Source organism: Oncorhynchus tshawytscha, linkage group LG08 (assembly GCF_018296145.1).
Source record: "Oncorhynchus tshawytscha isolate Ot180627B linkage group LG08, Otsh_v2.0, whole genome shotgun sequence".
NCBI classification, from domain to species: Eukaryota; Metazoa; Chordata; class Actinopteri; order Salmoniformes; family Salmonidae; genus Oncorhynchus; species Oncorhynchus tshawytscha.
Window position 1 is genome coordinate 36271567 of NC_056436.1, and position 23456 is coordinate 36295022.

Here is a 23456-nt window from a genome sequence, read left to right on the forward strand (position 1 = left end):
ACAACAAAGCGAAAACCGCTTTTTAGAAATGTTTGCAAATTTATTTCAACATATAAAACAGAAATAAGTACTCAGACTCTTTGCTATGAGACTCAATTTTTTTATTTTACCTTCTACCAGGTAGGCCAGTTGAGAACAAGTTCTCATTTACAACTGTGACCTGGCCAAGATAAAGTGAAGCAGTGTGACAAAAACAACAACACAGAGTTACACATAAACAAACGTAATGTCAATAACACAAAATAAAATAAAAATAGAATAATAGAAAAAAAAGTAGAAGAGTAGGGAGGTAGGCAAGAATTAGGCCATAGAGGCAAAAATAATTACAATTTAGCATTAACACTGGAGTGATAGATGTGCAGATGATGATGTGCAAGTAGAGATACTGGGGTGCAAAAGAGCAAGAGTGTAAGTAATAATATGGGGATGAGGTAGTTGGGTGTGCTATTTACAGATTGGCTGTGTACAGGTACAGTGATCTGTAAGGTGCTTTGACAGCTGATGCTTAAAGTTAGAGAGGGAGATATAAGACTCCAGATTCAGAGATTTTTGCAATTCATTCCTGTCATTGGCAGCAGAGAACTGGAAGGAAAGGCGGCCAAAGTAAGTTTTGGCTTTGGGGATGACCAGTGAAATATACCTGCTAGAGCTCGTGCTATGGGTGGGTGTTGCTATGGTGACCAGTGAGCTGAGATAAGGCGGGGCTTTACCTAGCAAAGACTTATAGATTACCTGGAGCCAGTAGGTTTGGCGACGGATATGTAGTGAGGGCCAGCCAACGAGAGCATACAGGTAGGTCGCAGTGGTGGGTAGTATATGGGGCTTTGGTGATAAAACAGATGGCACTGTGGTAGACTACATCCAGTTTGCTGAGTAGGGTGTTGACATCGCCGAAGTCAAGGATCGGTAGCATAGACAGTTTTACGAGGGTATATTTGGTGGCATGAGTGAAGGAGGCTTTGTTGCGAAATAGGAAACCGATTCTAGATTTAATTTTGGATTGGAGATGCTGAAATTGAGCTCAGGTGCATCCTGTTTCCATTGATCATCCTTGAGATGTTTCTATAAATTGATTGGAGTCCACCTGTGGTAAATTATATTGAATGAACATGATTTGGAAAGGCTGTATATATAAGGTCTATATACCAAGCGATGAGGTCAAAGCAATTGTCCGTAGAGCTCCGAGACAGGATTGTGTCGAGAAACAGATCTAGGGAAGGGTACCAAAACATTAACGCAGCATTGAAGGTCCCCAAGAACGCAGTGTCCTCCATTCTTACATGGAATACGTTTGGAACCACCAAGACTCTTCCTACAGCTGGCCATCTGGCCAAACAGAGCAATTGGAGAGAAGGGCCTTGGTCAGGGAGATGACCAAGTACCTGATGGTCACTATGACAGAGCTCTAGAGTTCCTCTGTGGAGATGGGAGAACCTTCCAGAAGGACAACCATCTTTGCAGCACTCTACCAATCAGGCCTTTATGGTAGAGTGACCAGATGGAAGCCACTCCTCAGTAAAATGCACATGACAGCCCGCTTGGAGTTTGCAAAAAAGACACCTAAACGACTCAAAGACCATAAGAAAAAAGATTCTCTGATCTGTTGAAACCAAGTTTGAACTCTTTGGCCTGAATGCCAAGAGTCACTCACGTCTGGAGGAAACCTGGCACCATCCCTAAGGTGAAGCATGGTGTTGGCAGCATCATGCTGTGGGGATGTTTTTCAGCGGCAGGGACTGGGAGACTAGTCAGGATTGAGGGAAAGATGAACGAAGCAAAGTACAGAGAGATCCTTGATGAAAACCTGCTCCAGAGCACACAGGACCTCAGACTAGGGCGAAGGTTCACCTTCCAACAGGACAACAACCCTAAGCACACAGCCAAGACAACGCATAAGTGGCTTCGGGACAGGCCTCTTCATGTCCTCGAGTGGCCGAGCCAGAGCCAGAGCCGATCAAACATCTCTGGAGAGACCTGAAAATAGCTGTGCGGCGACGCTCCCCATCCAACCAGACTGAGCTTGAAAGGATCTGCAGAGAAGAATGGGAGAAACTCCCCACTCTGTAATCACTGCCAAAGATACTTCAACAAAGTACTGAGTAAAGGGTCTGAATACTTATTTAAATGTGATATTTAAGTTTTTTAACAAGCAAAAATTTCTAAAAACCTGTTTTCGCTTTGTCATTATAGGGTATTGTGTGTAGATTGATGAGGAAAAAAACATTGTAATACATTTTTGAATAAGGCTGTAACGTAGCAAAATGAGAAAAAAGTAAAGGGGCCTGAATTTTCCAGGAAAACTCCAGGGCTGGATGGCATACCAGTTGAGGTATATCAAACCTTTTTTGATGTACTCAGAGGACCATTATTACTGTAGCATGTTTTAACCACTCCTATATAAATGGTAGATTATCAGATACGCAAGGTCTGATTTTACTATTACTGAAACAAAACCCAGGTGCTAAATATAAAGATCCAGTCCATTTAAAAAAAAATGGAGGTCCCTTGCACTTCAGTGTTGTGACACAAAACTTCAAGAAAAATGCATAGCGCATAGAATTAAAAAGGTATTGTTGGATATTTATAATCGTAATCAGACAGGTTTTTTACATGGACGATACATTGGAGATAATATAAGACAAGTACTGCAAACAATAGAACACTATGACCAATCTGGGAAACCAGGCCTGGTATTCAAAGCTGACTTTGATAAAGTGTGACTGGAATGTATATATAAATGCCTGAAATATGTCAGTATTAGAGAATCTCTTATACAATGGGTTAAAGTTATGTATAGTAACCCAAGGTGTAAAATATTAAATTATGTCTACTTCTCAGAAAGTATTAAACTGTCAAGAAGAGTAAAACAAGGTTGTCAACTATCGGCATATATATTTATTATTAAGGCCATCGAAATGTTTGCTATTAATATCAAGGGGCTAGAAATCCAGGGCTTAAAAACAAAGGTGTCATTGTACGTTGATGATTCCAGTTTCTTCTAAATCCACCATTTGGATCCCTCCATAGCCTCCATAGAAGATCTAGATCATTTTTCTAACCTCTTGTTTTGCTTACCCTGCCTACACCTAACGACTTGTTTTTTAAATGATATGAGCAAAAAATATTCAATTTTATTTGGAATGGCAAGAGGACAGATATTATTAAATATTAAAGCATTAGACCTCTCACTAAAGGCTTCCGTCAAGAAAAGCTATACTTAAATCCGAATTGGTTCTACAGCAGATTAGTAAGAATGGCTCATCCCATGTTCAAGAATGGCCTTTTTCCCTTTAATCAGATTACAACCTCTAACTTTCGGTTATTTGAAAATGAAATAGTCTCCAAAATATTGCAATTTTTTAAACAAGCCAGAGAAATTTGGTTGCAATTTCAGTTTAATCCACCAGAAAAGACAGAACAAATATTACAACAAATATTATGGTTAAACTCAAATATAATAATTGATCAAAAAAATGTTTTATAATGGTATAGTCTTTGTAAATTATATTATAAAAAGGAGTGTTGGAGTTATGTCACACATGTAGCTAATATATGTAAATGTCTGCTCTATCCAAAATTACAACCAACGATTTGCAGCATTATGGAAGAGGCAAGGGGGAGGGGGAGAAAGTAAGGAACTTGTCTGTCGGCCCTGCATTAAAGACCAAAATTGGTTAAAGAAAATTGTGATAAATAAGAATGTATACTAGTTTCATTTTAGGACCAACATTTTTACAATTGTGCTATACAGATTGAAAAATAGCTGTGAAGAGATTTTCAACGTAGCAAAAATCCACAGCTTTTAGTTATTTGACTGTATTTTGTATTTGTTTTGTTTTTCAATCTTCAGTAGCTCAATCTTCAAGTCCATGGCTTCTTTTTGTGTGAAATGTCATAATATTTTTTTTGTTTTGATTACATTTTTAATAGCTCTTACATAAAGCATGCCATGACTATGAAAATTATGTTTTCTGAATCAGGGGAGGATGGACAAAAATCCATGGCTTTAGTTTATTTGAATCATTTTTGCTTTGGGGGGATTTCAATTTTCAAATTTCAAATTATACAATCTGAATTGGGGGAGGATGGACAAAATTCCACAGCTTTTATGTATGAAATGTCATATATATAAATATATATTATTTTTTTGCGCTTGCTTTCAATTTTTAATAGCTCTTACACAAAGTGTGCCATGACTATGAAAAGTATATATTCTGAATTGGGGGAGGATGATCAAAAACTCACAGCTTTTTGTGTCAAATTCTGTATATATTTTTTTTCTTGTGCTTTCAATCTTCAATAGTGCTTGCACAAGCGTACCATGACTATGAAAATATACCCTGAATATACCCTGAATCAGGGGAGCATGGAGACAAATCCACTGTTATTTTTTGTTGTTAAAATATCTTGAATTGTTTTGTTTTTTTGCTTTCAATCTTCAATAGCTCTTACACAAAACGTGCCATGACTATGACAATTCTATAATCTGAATTGGGGCAGATGGACCTTATATAGACAGGTGTGTGCCTTTCCTAATCATGTCCAATCAATTGAATTTACCACAGGTGGACTCCAATGGAGTTGTAGAAACACTTTAAGGATGATCAATGGAAACAGGTTGCACCTGAGCTCAATTTCGAGTCTCATAGCAAAGGGTCTGAATACTTATGTAAATAAGGTATTTCTGTGTTTTATTTTTAATACATTTGCAAAAATATCTAAAAACCTGTTTTTGCTTTGTCATTATGGGGTATTGTGTGTAGATTGATGAGAAAAAAAATTAAATCCATTTTTAGAATAAGGCTGTAACGCAACAAAATTTGGAAAAAGGGAAGGGGTCTGAATACTTTCCGAATGCACTATGTCCAATATGAAGAGTGTGCGTAACATTGTGCAATACAAATGTGTTAATTAACAATGTGATTTAAATTATAAATATAATATAATTACTAGTAATATATATATATATAATTCTTTCTATATTAAAATTGTTATTGCTATTAATATTAACAGTTGCATTATACATACTTTTTGTCTGGCCCTTTTAACATCATGGTCACCTAATCCTCCCCAGCTTCCAATTGGCTCACCCCCTAGTTAGTTATTATGTTACCATAATAACTATCTAGTAATCATTCATTTTAATGCTATTATGTGTTCTTTTAAAGCCATTAACTATTGACCTTTTGTGATCAATTCGAAGTCTGCTAACATTTCGTAATACAATTTTACGAATTCCGACCATTTGTATAATTTCATATCGTCATTTCCCGGAACTTTTATTTTGAATCGAAATCGCCGAGGTCACGTCGTTATTTATTGCTAGGTCTTGCTTATTCTTGGTCACTTCTCAGCGGTATGACACGTACTTTGACACATCGCTAACCATTAAAAAAAACAAGCAGGTATATACAGAGGCGCTCTCGTGTATGTCGCCCTCTATCGCCCAGGAAGGCAGATGCAACAATAAAAGTGAGCTTTGTTTAAGATCAGCAAAGGTTGACAACCCAATAAATACGCTCACGCACTACAATAATAATCTGTTATATCTATCAGATCTTTGTTGGAGGTGCTCCTCTTTTCAATCTGGGGTTGAGCCGGGGATGTATTTTGAGAGTCCCGCACCGACTGTTGGTAATATGTAAGAGTTTACTGTTCTTGAATGCACCCCAAGGCTGGGAACATTCACTGCGCAAACCATGGAACAAACGGCATTTGTTTGGACTCTTCTCTGACATTAAACCTATAAAACTCGTACTAATTTGCTATTCACTCCATTGGGTTTTCCACTTCGGTTGTAACAAACTTACTCAGACATAATGCTGATAAACAGCTGTTCATAGTGTATCGCTTTTAATAAAATGTAACTCTTCGTCCTGAGTGTTCGAAACAGCGGCTTGGTCTAGGAACGGACAACCAACTCATACTTCCTGCTCTGATGTATGTTTCAACAGCGAATGGAAACGATTACGGAGGGGTTGTGACATGAAATAACTAGGTTTTAACGACAGACAGTACGCTAATACAATATGTTGTTGTTTTCTAGCTTATTGTAAGGAGTCTAAAGCCGTCAAGATGCTTGAGACACCTCCTGGGTATCCATTTGAAGAGATAGAATATGAGGATATAGAAGTTGAAGAGGTAAGTGTCGTATGATAGCTATACATACCAAACCATCAGCCTTCAATGAGTGAGAAAATGAAGACAGGCAGGGGTGAGAGAAATCACACTAGCTAGCCTAGTTTAATAGTAGAGAAGTTTAGTTTTGTGTTCATCCATGTAACTTCTGAATGCCCATTTCAACTATGGAGCCAAGATACCTATTTCAAAACACCAGCTACAGTATCAAGAATGATTTGTAGACTATACAGAAAAGAACGAGACAGACCACCACTCTGAAACATGGCAACGTCATGCAACGTCTTCCTTGAAAACATGCTACTAGACTAGAGTTGCAGTGTTTTATGGATGTGTGACATTTGTTTCTCCAGGTTGTTGGCAGAGGAACATTTGGAGTTGTCTTCAAGGCCAAATGGAAAGGCAAAGATGTGGCCATCAAGACCATAGAGAGTGAATCTGAGAGGAAAGCTTTTGTAGTAGAGGTACAGGAACATCCTTGCCTGAAAATCACTTTTTTTTCTGTGTGTGTAAGCCTGGTTTTGGGTATAGTGTATTGTTGAAATGCGTTTGTCTTGTTATCACAATAATGTCCATCCTTTAAAAAAAATACCACTAACATTTATTGACACGTTTTATATTAGGTAGCAGCAGTCAAATGATATCCAATTACAATGGAAAGGAAATGTGCGTGCGTGTTTAGATGATGAGATCCATTTCACTTATCCATGTCTCTTCTTCATCCAGCTCCGCCAGCTTTCCAGAGTAAATCACCCAAATATTGTCAAGCTCTATGGTTCATGTCATAATCCAGTAAGTACATTCAGGAATGTTGCCTTCTTAGTATGATTTGCCTGGTGTTCAACGATATACTGTAGTGTCATTATTCCTTTATTAGTTGTTATTATTAGTAGTTATTATTCATTTATTAGGTCTACACTTTTTTGTCTGCATTAATTTGACACCATATTTGCAATCCCATACAGTATGCCTAGTGTAAGTGTTTTCCCCTTTTGATCACAATGATTGAAACATTCACACACAGGTCTGTCTTGTTATGGAATACGCTGAAGGTGGCTCTTTATACAATGGTAAGAAATTACTCTTTAACTCTCCACTGACGGCATATCTATTTATTATGGCCATCGAAATGTTAGCTATTAAAATCAGATCCAACAATAATACATAGGGGTGTCATTGTATGCTGACGACTCAAACGTCCTCTTAAATCTGCAATCTGGATCCCTCCACAACCTCAGAGGATCTAGATCAGTTTTCTGACCTCGAACTAGGATAAGTGTACCATATTACATATTGGATTTTTTTTAAATGCAACTTTTACATTACTGTGTAGTTTACCAATAAAATGGTCTGACGGGGATGTGGACACAATCAGTATTCATATCCCTAAAGAAATAAAGGAGCTGCAGCACGTTTTAACAGAAAGTTAGCAAAAATAGATAAGATCTTGCTACCATGGAATGGTAAATACCTATTTGTGGAAAAATTATTAAATTCTTTAGTCATATCCCAGTTTACCTATTTACAGTGGTGGAAAAAGTGCCCAATTGTCATACTTGAGTAAAAGTAAAGATACGTTAATAGGAAATTACTCAAGTAAAAGTGAAAGTCACCCAGTAACATACTACTTGAGTAAAAGTCTAAAAGTATTTGGTTTTAAATATACTTAAGTATCAAAAGTAAATGTATTTGCTAAAATGTACTTAAGTATCAAAAGTAAAAGTATAAATAATTTCAAATTCCTTATATTAAGCAAACCAGATGGCACCATTTTTTATTTACGGATAGCCAGGGGCACACTCCAACACTCAGACATAATTTACAAACGAAGCATTTGTGTTTAGTGAGTCCTCCAGATCAGAGGCAGTACATGACCAGAGATGTTCTCTTGACAAGTGCGTGAATTGGACCATTTTCCTGCCCTGCTCAGCATTCAAAATGTAACGAGTACTTTTGGGTGTCAGGGAAAATGCATAGAGTAAAAAGTACAGTGTTTTCTTTAGGAATGTAGTGAAGTTAAAAATAGTATAGATACAAAAAAAACGACTTAAGTAGTACTTGAAAGTATTTTTACTCAAGTACTTTACACCACTGTTCAATTGAGAGAATTTCCACACTGCATGATATGGGCAAATCATATAGGACTTATTTTTAACCAAATGTTGCAATTGCGATTTGACTTGCCAATTAGAGCAAAACTGTTGGAATCATGGAAATATGACTATTCTAATTCTATAGTTAGAATATAATAGTGGGCACTTTGAATAACGTGTTGTTTGAGATGACAACAAATTAAAATGCCAGGGAGGAGTTATTGCGACAGGGTAGGAACTAAATTGTTGATAAGTGTTTCCTAGGGGACCCTAAAAGTTTTGGCTACATTGCATGTTTTCTCTTAGCTACTTCATGTTGCTAAAATATAATATTGCTTTGCATATTCCTCTTTGATATAGAATATACTGTTGCACAAACAACATGCTGATTTAGGTACACACCATCGCTGGTAATCAGTCTCTATTAACTAGCTACGTTTGCTCTTAGTACATTTATTAGCTAGCTATTAGCATTAGCGGCTAACAATTAGCATCTCACAAGATTTAGGGCAACTTGCTAAGAAAAGACAAACTAGCTGTTTGCTGATGTAAGAAACACAAACTAATAGTGTCATTATAGAACGATAGTGGATTTATATTAAGAAGAAAAGTGAAAACAGCATTGTTGTCAACATTGTTGTATGTGCTGCATTGACCATGCAGACTGAACGAAAGTGTCTCGTGGTTGAGGATCATCAAATGCGCTCCTTGAGTGACAGGGGGCGTGGCTTGGTCTGTGTGGAAAGTGGCATGGATCGAGAGAGATGAGAAGTAAACTATAAAAATGGACATTACACACGGCGTATCACATTTAACAAACCAAACATTCAAATACCGGTATAGAAAGTAAATTAAAAACCCAAACCATTACCTGCATCAATTACCTGAACATTATTTTCTTTAGGAATGTAGTGAAGTAAAAGTTGTCAAAAATATAAATAGTAAAGTAAAGCACAGATTCCTCAAAAAACAACTTAAGTAGTACTTTCAAGTAATTTTACTTGAGTACTTTACACCACTGCCTATTTTCTATTGGCCCTGCCTATGCCAAACAATTTGTCTTTTAAATTATTTTAACAAAAATTATTTCACTTTGTTTGGAATGGCAAGCCAGACAAAATTAAACGTGCATATTTATATAATGAATATGAGTTCGGTGGGGGCTAAAATGATTAAATATTAAAGCATTAAACCTCTCACTAAAATGATCAGTATTACAAAAGTTATACTTAAACCCAAACTGGATCTCCAGTAGATTAGTAAGAATGGCTCATCCCTTGTTCAAAAATAGCATTTTTCCATTTATCCAGATTACAACCTCTCACTTTCCGTTCAATGAAAATGGAGCCTCTTTGAAAATATTGCCCTTTCCAAAACAAGCCATACAAAGCTGGTTGCAATTTCAGTTTTATCCTCCAGAAAAGACAGAACAAATATTCCAATAAATAATGTGGTTAAATTCAAATATACGGTGTAGTTATGCCACATGTGCAGCTAACAAACATATATGGACATGTTTACTCTGTCCAAAATTACAACCAACTGATAAAAGCAGTACTACAAAAATGGAGGAGGCAAGTGGAAGGGGGAGAAGGTGGGGAACTTGTTTTTCTTTTTGCCCTTTATTGAAGACCATAATTGGCCCAAAAAAAGTGTCATAAATAAGACAGAATACATACATATTTTTTTGACTGTGTTGTGTCTGTCCATTCCCAGTTCTGCATGGAGCTGAGCCCCTGCCCCAGTACAGTGCATCCCATGCTATGAGCTGGTGTCTGCAGTGTGCTCAGGGGGTCTCCTATCTCCATGGCATGAAACCCAAGGCCCTCATTCACAGAGACCTCAAACCACCCAAGTATGACCCTTTTGTGTGTGCTGTTCCTAAACTGTCTGTTTTAGGGTTGCAAAATTCTGGAAACTTTCCCAAATGTTCCCAGTTTTCCTGAATATTCCTGGAAGTACGGGGCAATAAGCAGGAACTTTGTGAATCCTCCAACCAGGATTTCTGGAAAATGGGGGAATTGTGGGAAAGTTACCAGAATTTCATGAACACAAGTCTGTTTACAGTACTTACATATTTAATGAAGTTGTTGCACTCTCTGAACCTAAACCCTAGAAATTTGTTTCAGTCTGCTACTTGTACAGGGGGGCACAGTGTTGAAGATCTGTGACTTTGGGACAGCCTGTGACATTCAGACACACATGACCAACAACAAAGGAAGCGCAGCCTGGATGGCACCAGAAGTGTTTGAAGGCATGTATCCTATAGCAAGGCGCTTTCCTCCTTTCATTCAAAAGCAAAAGACTAAAATGGTCTGAGCACCAATTCTCTCTGTGTCACCAATAGAACAATCTAGGTTCTCAGTCTAACCTGTATTCCTTCACTCACCTATATCTCTCTCTGTGACTCTGTTGTCCAGGCAGTAACTACAGTGAAAAGTGTGATGTGTTCAGCTGGGGTATCATCCTGTGGGAGGTGATCACTCGCAGGAAGCCCTTTGACGAGATCGGAGGATCGGCCTTCTGCATCATGTGGGCCGTGCACAGAGGTGAGAGGTCACAGAGCCATAGACTCTTAGTTACATACATACACACGCACAGAGGAATAAAGAGAAAAATGTACAGCACCTGTCAAAAGTTTGGACACACCTACTCATTCAAGGGTTTTTCTTTATTGTTTACAATTTTCTACATTCTAGAATAATAGTGAAGACATCAAAACTATGAAATAACACATATGGAATCATGTAGTAACCAAAAATAGTGTTAAATCAAAATATATTTTATATTTGAGATTCATTAAAGTAGCCACCCTTTGCCTTGATGACAGCTTTGCACACTCTTGGCATTCTCTCAACCAGCTTCATGAGGTAGTCACCTGGAATGCATTTCAATTAACAGGTGTGGAATTTCTTTCCTTCTTAAGGCGTTTGAGCCAATCAGTTGTGTTGTGACAAGATAGGGGTGGTATACAGAAGATAGCCCTATTTGGTAAAATACCATAGTCTTTTACCAAATAGTAAAAGACCAAGACCAAGTCCATATTATGGCAAGAACAGCTCAAATAAGCAAATAGAAATGACAGTCCATCATTACTTTCAGACATGAAGGTCAGTGAATCTGGAAAATGTAAATAACTTTAAAAAAGGGAACTTCTTTGGTTCCTACATGATTCTATATGTGTTATTTCATAGTTTTTATTACATAAAAAAACCCTTGAATGAGTAGGTATGTCCAAACTTTTGACTGGTACTCTGTGTAGTGAGGTGGAATATACACTACCGTTCAAAAGTTTGGGGTCACAAATTTGTTGTCCATTAAAATAACATAAAATTGATCAGAAATACAGTGTAGACATTGTTAATGTTGTAAATGACTATTATAGCTGGAAACGGCTGATTATTTTTAATGGAATATCTACATAGGTGTACAGAGTTTATTATCAGCAACCATCACTCCTGTGTTCCAATTGCACATTGTGTTAGCTAATCCAAGTGTATCATTTTAAAAGGCTAATTGATCATTAGAAAACCCTTTTGCAATTATGTTAGCACAGCTGAAAACTGTTCTGATTAAAGAAGCAACAAAACTGTCTTTCTTTAGACTAGTTGAGTATCTGGAGCATCAGCATTTGTGGGTTCGATGCAACACCGTACAACGCCATGCCATACCCTGTGGACGGCGCTTAATTGGAGCTAATTTCCTCCTACAGCAGAACAATGACCCAAAGCACAGCTCCAAACTATGCAAGAACTATTTAGGGAAGAAGCAGTCAGCTGGTATTCTGTCTATAATCGAGTGGCCAGCACAGTCACCGGATCTCAACCCTATTGAGTTTGACTGTATGGTACGTAAGAAGTGCCCATCAAGCCAAACCAACTTGTGAGAGGTGCTTCAGGAAGCATGGGGTGAAAACTTTTCAGATTTCCTCAACAAATTGACAACGAGAATGCAAAAGGTCTGCAAGGCTGTAATTTCTGCAAATGGATGATTCTTTGACGAAAGAAAAGTTTGAAGGACACATTTATTATTTCAATTAAAAATCTTTATTTATAACCTTGTCAACGTCTTCACTATATTTACTATTCATTTTGACACTCATTTTATGTATATTTTAATGGAAAACAAGGACATTTCTAAGTGACCCCAAACTTTTGAACAATTGTGTAAGTTTGAAGAAAACCTCACCTATTTGTTAAATGACAGAAAGAAGGTGAGTAGAGGAAGCCACTTTAGACTGACATTACCCGCTGACACGTTAGTATCCTGTATGTGTTCTCAGGTACTCGCCCACCCCTGATAAAGGACCTCCCGGAGCCCATTGAGGGCCTGATGACACACTGCTGGGACAAAGACCCTGCCCAGAGGCCCTCCATGGAGGAGGTCAGAAACACCATGGCAAGCCTCATGAAGGTACAGTACTGGAAAACCCCACAGACCCATGTTCTCAGAACTTCACACTCACAACTCTAATAATAACCCATATATGTTAGTAATACCTGCAATTTCAAGACTTCGCTCTTAGAGGGGAATTCAGACCCAAGTTACATGCGGAAATTGAACTTTATTCCCTTTTCTCTGAGTATTCTGACCTTGAACTTAAGTATGAGGAAACACAGCCAGCTATTTGTTTGGGGTGGAGGTCATAGAAATGTAGATGTGGCAGAGGTGTGTCTACAGGAAATCATGAATAAGGTCGAGCACCTGTCGTTTCCAAGTAGAAAAGCATGGACTATTTCCAATAGAAATAACACCATTCTACATGCACTGAAATGTATAAATTGATAAGAGCTTGGTTAGTTATTTATCCTTTTGGAGAAAGCGATTATAATTAGGCCTACAAATGGCAATTGTTTAAAAATATTTTTCCTTATGATTGCTGGAGACGAATGTAAAACCATTCATATGGAAGCAAACTGAAAATAATTTCAACAAGACATATATTTCGGACCCTTCTCCACAGTGAAGTAGGCTGTAAATAGCTGTGCCTTTATTCACAATTGTTATTGTATGTCCTCGTAATGTGAGGGGATGAAATTTGGAGACCCAAACTATAGGCTTATTTAGCGCCTAACCTACCAAGTAGATTTATGCACTCTAGAATGTTTTAATTATATGCCCTTGCTTTTCTCAGTTTAAAAAAAAAAAAATTTTGTATCATATACAGTGCCTTCAGACAGTATTCACACCCCTTGACTTTCCACATTCTGTGTTACAGCCTGAATTTAAATGGATTAAATTGAGATTTTTTTGACACTGGCCTTACCAGAAAGATGTTTGTTTCTGTCGGCGCGATGCGTGGAGAAACCCGCTGGCTGCACCGCTTCGGATTGCGTCTCTCCAGTGAGCCATGTTTCCGTGAAGCAGAGAACGTTACAGTCTCTGATGTCCCTCTGGAATGCTACCCTTGCTCGGATTTCATCAACCTTGTTGTCAAGAGACTGGACATTGGCAAGAAGAATGCTAGGGAGTGGTGCACGATGTGCCCGTCTCCGGAGTCTGACCAGAAGACCGCTTCGTTTCCCTCTTTTTCTGAGTCGTTTTTTTTTTTTTTTGGTCGCTGCATGTGATCCACTCGGTTACACTGGTTGTAAGGCAGAACACAGGATCCGCGTCGCGAAAAACATATTCTTGGTCGTACTGATGGTGAGTTGACGCTGATCTTATATTCAGTAGTTCTTGTCGGCTGTATGTAAAGAAACCTAAGATGACCTGGGGTACTAGTGTAAGAAATAACACGTAAAAAAACAAAAAACTGCATAGTTTCCTAGGAACGCGAAGCGAGGCGGCCATCTCTGTCGGCGCCGGAAGCCTACACACAATTATGTTTTTCGAAATGTTTACCAATTAGTTACAAATGAAAAGCTGAAACATATTGAGCCAATAAGTATTCAACCCCTTTGTTATAGCAAGACTGACATTCTGACAAGACTGACAAGTCACATAATAAGTTGCAATGTGTGCAATAATAGTGTTTAACATGATTTTAGAAAGACTATGTTATCTCTGTTCCCCACACGTACTGTAAGGTAAGGTCCCTCAGTCGAGCAGTGATTTCAAACACAAATTCAAGCACAAAGACCAGGGAGGTTTTCCAATGCCTCACAAAGAAGGGCACCTATAGGTAGATGGGTAAAAAAGCGTTATGTTTGGGGCAAATCCAATACAACACATTACTGAGTACGACTATATTTTCAAGCTGCATCATGTTATGAGTATGCTTGTAATCGTCAAGGACTGGGGAGTTTTCAGGATAAATGTAAGGGTTGTCATCGGGAGAAAGAGAGGACCAAGGTGCAGCGTGGTAATTGTTCATTGTAATTTAATAAAGAATGAATACTGAAACAAAAAAAACAATACACGACAAACGAACAGTCCTGAACGGTGCAACAAAACACAGAACAGAAAATAAACACCCACAACCAAAATGGGGAAAACAGGCTACCTAAGTATGATTCTCAATCAGAGACAACGAACGACACCTGCCTCTGATTGAGAACCATACTAGGCCAAACACATAAAAATATAACAACCTAGAAAAACAAACATAGACTGCCCACCCCAACTCACGCCCTGACCAATTTGACAGAGCTTGAAGAATTTTGAAAAGAATAATGGGCAAATCTTGCACAACACAATCCAGGTTTGGAAAGAGCTTAGAGCCTTACACAGAAAGAGTCACAGTTTTAATCGCTGTCAACGGTGTTTCTAACACGTATTAACTCAGGGGGTTGAATACTTTCTGAAGCCACTGTATATAGATGGCTTTCTTTAATTGATCCCTAACGTTCTGAACCCGTTCTCCCTATATATTATATTGAGTCTGTCGAGAAAATTTGAATGAAAGATGCACTGTATTTAAAGGGATCGTTGAAAAGGCGCATACATTTCTGACCGAAGTCTGAATCGGGCCCTTAGTTATTAAGAAAGGGTGTCTTTGTTCCACAGTTTGAGTGTTTGATTTTATATCTATATTGAACAAAAATATACAGTTGAAGTCAGAAGTTTACATACACTTAGGTTGGAGTCATTAAAACTAGTTTTTCAACCACTCCACAAATTTCTTGTTAGCAAACTATAGTTTTGGCAAGTCGGTTAGGACACTTACTTTGTGCATGACACAAGTAATTTTTCCAACAATTGTTTACAGACAAATTATTTCACTTAATTCACTGTATCACAATTCCAGTGGGTCAGAAGTTTGCATACACTAAGTTGACTGTGCCTTTAAACAGCTTGGAAAATCCAAGAAAATTATGTCATGTCTTTAGAAGCTTCTGATAGGCATCATTGACATCATTTGAGTCAATTGGAGGTGTACCTGTGGATGTATTTCAAGGCCTACCTTCAAACTCAGTGCCTCTTTGATTGACATCAAATCATCCAAGACCTCAGAAAATAATTGTAGACCTCCACAAGTCTGGTTCATCCTTGGGAGCAATTACCAAACACCTGAAGGTACCACGTTCATCTGTACAAACAATAGTATGCAAATATAAACACCATGGGACCACGCAGCCGTCATATCGCTCAGGAAGGAGATCTCCTAGAGATGAACCTACTTTGGTGTGAAAAGTGCAAATCAATACCAGAACAACAGCAAAGGACATTGTGAAGATGCTGGAGGAAACAGGTACAAAAGTATCTATATCCACAGTAAAAATGAGTTCTATATCGACATAACCTGAAAGGTCGCTCAGCAAGGAAGAAGCCACTGGTCCAAACCGCCATAAAAAAGACAGACTACAGTTTGCAACTGCACATGGAGACAAATATTGTACTTTTTGGAGAAATGTCCTCTGGTCTGATGAAACAAAAATAGAACTGTTTGGCCATAATGACCATCGTTATGTTTGGAGGGAAAAGGGGGAGGCTTGCAACCCGAAAAACACCGTCCCAACCGTGAAGCGCGGGGATGGCAGCATCATGTTGTGTGGGTGCTTTGCTGCAGGAGGGACTGGTGCACTTCACAAAATAGATGGGATCGTGAGGGAGGAAAATTATATGGATATATTGAAGCAACATCTCAAGACATCAGTCAGGAAGTTAAAGCTTGGTTGCAAATGGGTCTTCCAAATGGACAATGACCCCAAGTATACTTCCAAAGTTGTGGCAAAATGGCTTAAGGGCAACAAAGTCAAGGTATTGCATTGGCCATCACAAAGCCCTGACTTCAATCCCATAGAAAATTTGGGGGCAGAACTGAAAAAGTGTGTGCGAGCAAGGAGGCCTACAAACCTGACTCATTTACACCAGCTCTGTCAGGAGGAATGGGCCAAAATTCACCCCAGTTATTGTGGGATGCCTGTGGAAGGCTACCCGAAACGTTGACCCAAGTTAAACAATTTAAAGGCAATGCTACCAAATACTAATTGAGTGTATGTAAACTTCTGACCCACTGGGAATGTGATGAAAGAAATAAAATATGAATAAATCATTCTCTACTATTAATCTGACATTTCACATTCTTAAAATAAAGTGGTGATCCTAACTGACCTAAGACAGGGAATTTTTACTAGGAGTAAATGTCATGAATTGTGAAACTGAGTTTAAATGTATTTGGCTATGGTGTATGTAAACTTCCGACTTCAATTGTAAATGCAACATTGAAGGAGTTGGTCCCATATTTTATGAGCTGAAATAAAAGATCCCAGAAATATTCCATATGTACCAAAAGCTTCTTTCTCTTAAATTTTGTGCACACATTTGTTTACATCCCTGTTGGTGAGCAGTTCACCTTTGCCAATCCATCCACCTGACAGGTGTGGCATATAAAGAAGCTGATTAAGCAGCATGATCATTAAACATGTGCACCTTGTGATGGGGATGATAAAAGGCCTCTAAAATATGCAATTTTGTCACACAACACAATCCCACAGATGTCTCAAGTTTTGAGGGAGTGTGCGATTGGCATGCTAACTGCAGGAATGTACACCAGAGCTTTTGTCAGAGAATTTAATGTTCATTTCTCTACAATAAGCCGCCTCCAACGTTGTTTTGAATAATTTGGCAGTAAATCCAACTGGCCTCACAACCGCAGACCAAGTGTAACCATGCCAGCCCAGGATCTCCACATCCAGCTTATTCACCTGCGGGATTGTCTGGGACCGGCATAAGCTATGGATAATGAACACAATGTCATTTTATCGATGGCAATTTGAATGCACAGAGATACCATGACGAGATCCTGAGGCCCATTGTTGTGCCATTCATCCGCCGCCATCACCTCTTGTTTCAGCATGATAATGCACGGCCCCATGTCGCTAGGATCTGTACACAATTCCTGAAAGATGAAAATGTCCCAGTTCTTCCATGGCCTGCATACTCACCAGACATGTCGCCAATTGAGCATTTTTGGGATGCTCTGGATCGACGTCTATGACAGCGTATTCCAGTTCCCGTCAATATCCAGCATCTTCGCACAGCCATTGAAGAGGAGTGGGACAACATTCCACAGGCCACAATCAACAGCCTGAACAACTCTATGCGAAGGAGACGTGTCGCGCTGCATGAGGAAACTGGTGGTCACACCAGATAGACTGGTTTTCTGATCCACGCCCCTACTTTATTTATTTTTTATAAAGGTATCTGTGCATATCTGTTTTCCCAGTCAAGTTAAACCCATAGATTAGGGCCAAATTAATTAATTTAAATTGTCTGATTTCCTTATATGAACTGTAACCCAGTAAAATCTTAGAAATTGTTGCATGTTGAGTTTTTATATTTTGTTCAGTATACATTTCCTGTAAGCATTGTTCATTGCACTCTTCCTCCCATGTGTCTGCAGTACTTCCCAGGATCTGATGAGCCTCTTCAGTACCCCCACCAGTGTCCAAGCAACAGCAGGAGTGGCTCCTCATCAGCCACAAGCACAGGTGAGTTCCGTAGATTTAGATACGCTTTGAAAGTTTATGGATTTTATAAACATTTGGAGACAAGTAACACTATATCTTGTATTAAAATTGAGTCAAAACTTTGGAAATGCATATTAATGAAGTTCAGAAGTTGCTGTTATTACAGAAGTTTCTGGAAAAACATTTAAAAAAGCCATCTTCTCTTCTGTAGGTTCCAATGCAGACAACACTATCAACAGCTACAGATCCGAAGGCAACATGGAGCATGGAACAAACTGTCAAGAGAGAGATGACACCCTGAAAAACGAAAAATTTCCACTTCAGTTCAAACCTTTAAAGGTGATGCATTTGTCAACTGTGTTTATTTTCAGCAAACTTAACATGTGTAAATATTTGAATGAACATAAGATTCAACAACTAAGACATAAACTGAACAAGTTCCACAGACATGTGACAAACAGAAATGGAATAATGTGTCCCTGAACAAAGGGGGGTCAAAATCAAAAGTAACAGTCAGTATCTGGTGTGGCCACCACCTGCATTAAGTACTGCAGTGCATCTCCTCCTCATGGACTGCACCAGATTTGCCAGTTCTTGCTGTGAGATGTTTCCCCAATCTTTCACCAAGGCACTCGCAAGTTCCCGGACATTTGGCCCTAGCCCTCACCCTCCGATCCAACAGGTCCCAGACGTGCTCAATGGGATTGAGATCTTGGCTCTTCGCTGGCCATGGCAGAACACTGGCATTCCTGTCTTGCAGGAAATCACACACAGAACGAGCAGTATGGCTGGTGGCATTGTCATGCTGGAGGGTCATGTCAGGATGAGCCTGCAGGAAGGGTATCACATGAGGGAGGAGGATGTCTTCCCTGTAACGCACAGCGTTGAGATTGCCTGCAATGACAACAAGCTCAGTCCGATGATGCTGTGACACACCGCCCCAGACCATGATGGACCCTCCACCTCCAAATCAATCCCACTCCAGAGTACAGGCCTCAGTGTAACGCTATTTTTTTTGACGATAAACGCGAAGCCAACCATCACCCCTGGTGAGACCAAACCGTGACTCGTCAGTGAAGAGCACTTTTTGCCAGTCCTGTCTGGTCCAGCGACGGTGGATTTGTGCCCATGGGCGACGTTGTTGCCGGTGATGTCTGGTGAGGACCTGCTTTACAACAGGCCTACAAGCCCTCAGTCCAGCCTCTCTCAGCCTATTGCGGACAGTCTGAGCACTGATGGAGGGATTGTGCATTCCTGGTGTAACTCGGGCAGTTGTTGTTGCCATCCTGTACCTGTCCCGCAGGTGTGATGTTTGGATGTACTGATCCTGTGCAGGTGGTTGTTACACGTAGTCTGCCACTGCGATCAGATGTCCGTCCTGTCTCCCTGTAGCATTGTCTTAGACGTCTCACAGTACGGACATTGCAATTTATTGCCCTGGCCACATCTGCAGTCCTCATGCCTCCTTGCAGCATGCCTAAGGCACGTTCACGCATATGAGCAGGGACCCTGGGCATCTTTCTTTTGGTGTTTTTCAGAGTCAGTAGAAAGGCCTCTTTAGTGTCCTAAGTTTTCATAACTGTGACCTTGATTGCTTACCGTCTGAAAGCTGTTAGTGTCTTAATGACCGTTCCACGGGTGCATGTTCATTAATTGTTTATGGTTCATTGAACAAACATGGGAAACAGTGTTTAAACCCTTTACAAGGAAGATCTGTGAAGTTATTTGGATTTTTACAAATTATCTTTAAAAGACAGGCTCCGAAAAAGAGACGTTTCTTTTTTTGCTGAGTTTAGTTGTCGCAAAAGCTAAAGTAATAACTCACCCCATCCATGTTCATGCTGTTCATGTTCTTTCTCAGGGGGGAACATTACGCCACAGCCTGCCCCTATCCAGAGGGCCTAGTATGGAGAGCCTGCCTGAGCGTACCCAGAGCCCTGCCCCCACTGAGGTCAAAGGGCAATGTGCTGGCCAGTCAGGGCCAGAGCTGAGAGCACCTATCAGTCCCACAGGTATGGGCCCTATTTAGTATTGGTTGAAACAATAGAGCTAGTTTACCAAAGATTGTATATGCATGGAACCTACTGAATATCTGACACTGTCACTACAGTGTTCACCAGGGGGCAGTACCATACAACATACAGTATATGCTCACCATTATGTTTTCTATGTCCTCAGATATTAATGGTTTGGACAGCTCCATCCCCATGGCTTATCTGACACTAGATCACCAGCTGCAGGTACTGTTCTTTCTCCATTCATCCTCAGTCCTGACAGATACTAAATCCTAATACTGATAACCAACTAGCAATGTTTTACATTCTTACATCTCCATAGCTTACTCACTGCCCTGTTTGGGTTTCATGTGTCCTCCACTTGAAATATTACATTTGTTTAAAAAGTAAAGTACTGTTCATTATAAGAATGTGTGTGTAAAGTGTAAGTGCATTATGGTGGTGTGTGTATTCCTGGGTCGGGTTTAGCCCCTGGCCCCATTCTCAAACTCCAACGAGTCCATGGCTGTGTTTGAGCAGCACTGCAGAATGGCCCAGGAGTACCTGAAAGTGGAGACTGAAATTGCCCTACTCACCCAGAGAAAGTAAGTCACATATGAGCCCAGTATTCCCTATGCAGAAGATGTTTGTCCAATATGTACAAACTGTACTGAAGATGGCACCGTAATCTGGTGTTATGTCTAATTAATTACTGTCGAAGATGTTTTACTAACTTCTATTTGTTGTGATACCAGTTACTCTTAACATGAATACATTCATTAGAATTAAATCTAACAACATTGTTTCCTGTACAGAATATTGTAGTATTTTACTGTATGTAGTAATTAGTTGAAGAGTGACAGTGAATGCAGGCTACCTAAATGCTAAACATGTTCTCTCTCCCTTTGTCGTGGGGATGTGTAGGAAGGAGTTAATCTCTGAGCTGGACCAGGATGAAAGGGAGCAGCAAAATACTTCCCGTCTGGTTCAGGAGCACAACAAACTGTTGGACGAGAACAAGAGCCTCTCCACCTACTTCCACATTTGTAAGAACAAGCTGGAGCGGATTCAGAGTCAGCAACAACAGAAGAGTTAGAATACCTCTTGATGTGTGCTTGCTGCCCCAGAACTGTCCTCAGATCATCAGCAGCCAAATAGACTGTCAATGGGCCATTTTGTGTGGTCTCCTCTGTAGACCCTCAACTGTTTTGGGATTTGCAGCCAAATATACGTGCCATATTTATGATGACTGCTTCATATTTCTCATCAACTGTTTTCAGATGAGCAGCCCAAGAGACTGACCATTTAGTGAACTCTTCCCTGTTGCTCTTAAGCTGTTCCTGGATCAGTGGCCAAAGCGGAAGGCCATGTCATTATGAATGCTTTGTAGATCCCCAACTGATCCAGTCAGCAGCGGATTGCACAAAGCATGTCTCCCCTCAGATTCTTGCTCCCCAATGCGCTGTACAGTAACAACATACTCCACCTGTCTCAATCCAGAGCTGCGTTCAGTACAACAATGTTGGGAAATGTTGTGCAAGACCTCTATTAAGAACAGCTAAGTTAATTTACATGCATGTTTTCGGAAAGATGTCATTCTATTCTGCCAGAGGTACACTGGACTAGTTGAACAAGGAAAGTCTGGAGGCCCTGTAAAGTCATCTCCTACTGTAGCTATTGACATCAAGAGGAAAATGCAGTTGCCCCTAGAGACTGATTAGTACCCCCCCCTCACCATTGTGCCTAAGGGCAACTTCTGTCCATAGCTCGACATCCAGGAATTATCAGAAAGGCTTTGTAGAAAATGATTGATGATGTGAAGGGCGGGGTGACTTGCAGTAACACCTCAGATGACTTGAGGTGTTTCCTGTCTTGTAGCAGATGACTGTCACTCTACCCTCCCCAGGACTGTTCTAGAGGTGCTGGTTGTAAAAGAAGTGACTCAGCTTGTTTTCACCGTCTGACTCTGGCCTCTCTGTGACAGCTAGCTTGGTATGGAGATGACAAATAGATGACTAAGTTGTGTTTTTAAATGTTGATACTCATTCTTATATCTGTATTCCCTTTTTACGTACACAGGGTAAACAAAACATTAGGAACACCTTCATAATATTGCATTGCACACCCTTTTCCCTTCAGAACAGCCTCAGTTTGTCAGGGCATGGACTCTACAAGGTGTCGAAGGTGTTCCACTGGGATGCTGGCCCATGTTGATTCCAATGTTGGCTGGATGTCCTTTGGGTGGTGGACCATTTTTGATATACACAGGAAACTGTTGAGTGTGAAAAACTCAGCAGCGTTGCAGTTCTTGACACACTCAAACCGGTGCACCTGGCACCTATTACCATACCCCGTTCAATGGCACTTAAATATTTTGTCTTGCTCATTCACCCTCTGAGTGACAAACATACACAATCCATGTCTCAATTGTCTTTTATGCTTAAAAATCCTTCTTTAACCTGTCTCCTCCCCTTCATCTACACTGACTGAAGTGGATTTAACAGGTGACAACAATAAGGGATCATAGCTTTCACCTGGATTCACCTGGTCAGTCTACGCCATGGAAAGGGCAGGTGTTCCTAATGTTTTGTACTCTCAATGTATATGCAATGGCTCCTTGAGAAGCAATGGCAATATTTCAAAAGGATATTTGTTTTTAGTAATTTTATGTAGCCTATATTTTGAGGTCTTTCTCAAGTCTTATCTGTCTTAGATGTTTTCGATATATTTTCTCATAGAATACCACCACCACGTAGTCCACTCTGTATTTGTGTTTATATTTTGTTCATTTTGTCAAATATTTCACTTTTGTATTCACTCCTAAATGTGTATGTGCTGGTTGTGGACTTTGAGTTTGGTCTTGTTCCAGTACTTCCACAAATGTGTTATTCACTTGTTTGCTTGATTTGCCCTCTGTGTGCGTGTGTGTTCACAAGTTGCCTTAGGTTGTATCTCACTGTGTATTGTATTTTTCTAAATAGCGCTTTGACTTGCAAAATCGGAAAGGTTGTCAATGCACTTTTGAATGTATATCTCAAGAACTTCAAAGGTACTGAAATAAAAAAGTGAATGCACACAAGAAAAGGCTGCTTTTACATTCTTGGTATTAAGGCATTCGTGATTGAATATAATATAATCTGTTGCCCTAGCATATCTTTTTGATTTCATCTGCACTTTGTGTGTCACTTGGCAGTTCTGAAACGCCTGTATGCTTGAGTGCATAAAACATTTCCTATTATCAATGTTTTCAATGGTTTGATATATTCTTAGAAAAATATTTATTCAGATAGTGTTTTGGGGAAGTAGAATAATATCAGCATAAATGTCCTTTATTTCAATTGACTTGTTCCCCCCTTTTTGTAAATTGGTGACACCCT

General features: G+C 39.6%; 1 protein-coding gene across 2 annotated transcripts; it reads left to right on the forward strand.

The window, feature by feature from the left end:
* The first annotated feature begins 5662 nt into the window (after window positions 1–5662).
* Window positions 5663–22267, forward strand: LOC112256531 (mitogen-activated protein kinase kinase kinase 7). 2 transcript variants are annotated; one of them, XM_024429847.2, is made up of 15 exons: window positions 5663–5940; window positions 6047–6141; window positions 6492–6602; window positions 6865–6930; window positions 7163–7208; window positions 9948–10086; window positions 10361–10485; window positions 10652–10780; window positions 12514–12644; window positions 18019–18106; window positions 18297–18424; window positions 19947–20097; window positions 20264–20325; window positions 20569–20684; window positions 21004–22267. In XM_024429847.2, the coding sequence occupies exons 2-15, from the start codon at window positions 6076–6078 to the stop codon at window positions 21173–21175; spliced, it is 1530 nt and encodes a 509-aa protein (XP_024285615.1). In that variant the 5' UTR covers window positions 5663–5940; window positions 6047–6075; the 3' UTR covers window positions 21176–22267. The 2 variants fall into 2 exon arrangements, with proteins under 2 accessions (XP_024285615.1, XP_024285616.1); XM_024429848.2 differs by lacking the exon at window positions 5663–5940 and having other exon boundaries at window positions 5950–6141.
* Window positions 22268–23456: the final 1189 nt, after the last annotated feature.

What these genes read in the sequence shown, in the direction of transcription:
- LOC112256531 (XM_024429847.2), top strand. Translation starts at nt 6,076, where the DNA reads ATGCTTGAGACACCTCCTGGGTATCCATTTGAAGAGATAGAATATGAG. An exon ending in ATGGTTCATGTCATAATCCA is followed by an intron (nt 6,931 to 7,162) that starts GTAAGTACATTC and finishes ATTCACACACAG; the next exon opens with GTCTGTCTTGTTATGGAATA. An exon ending in AGGTGGCTCTTTATACAATG is followed by an intron (nt 7,209 to 9,947) that starts GTAAGAAATTAC and finishes GTCCATTCCCAG; the next exon opens with TTCTGCATGGAGCTGAGCCC.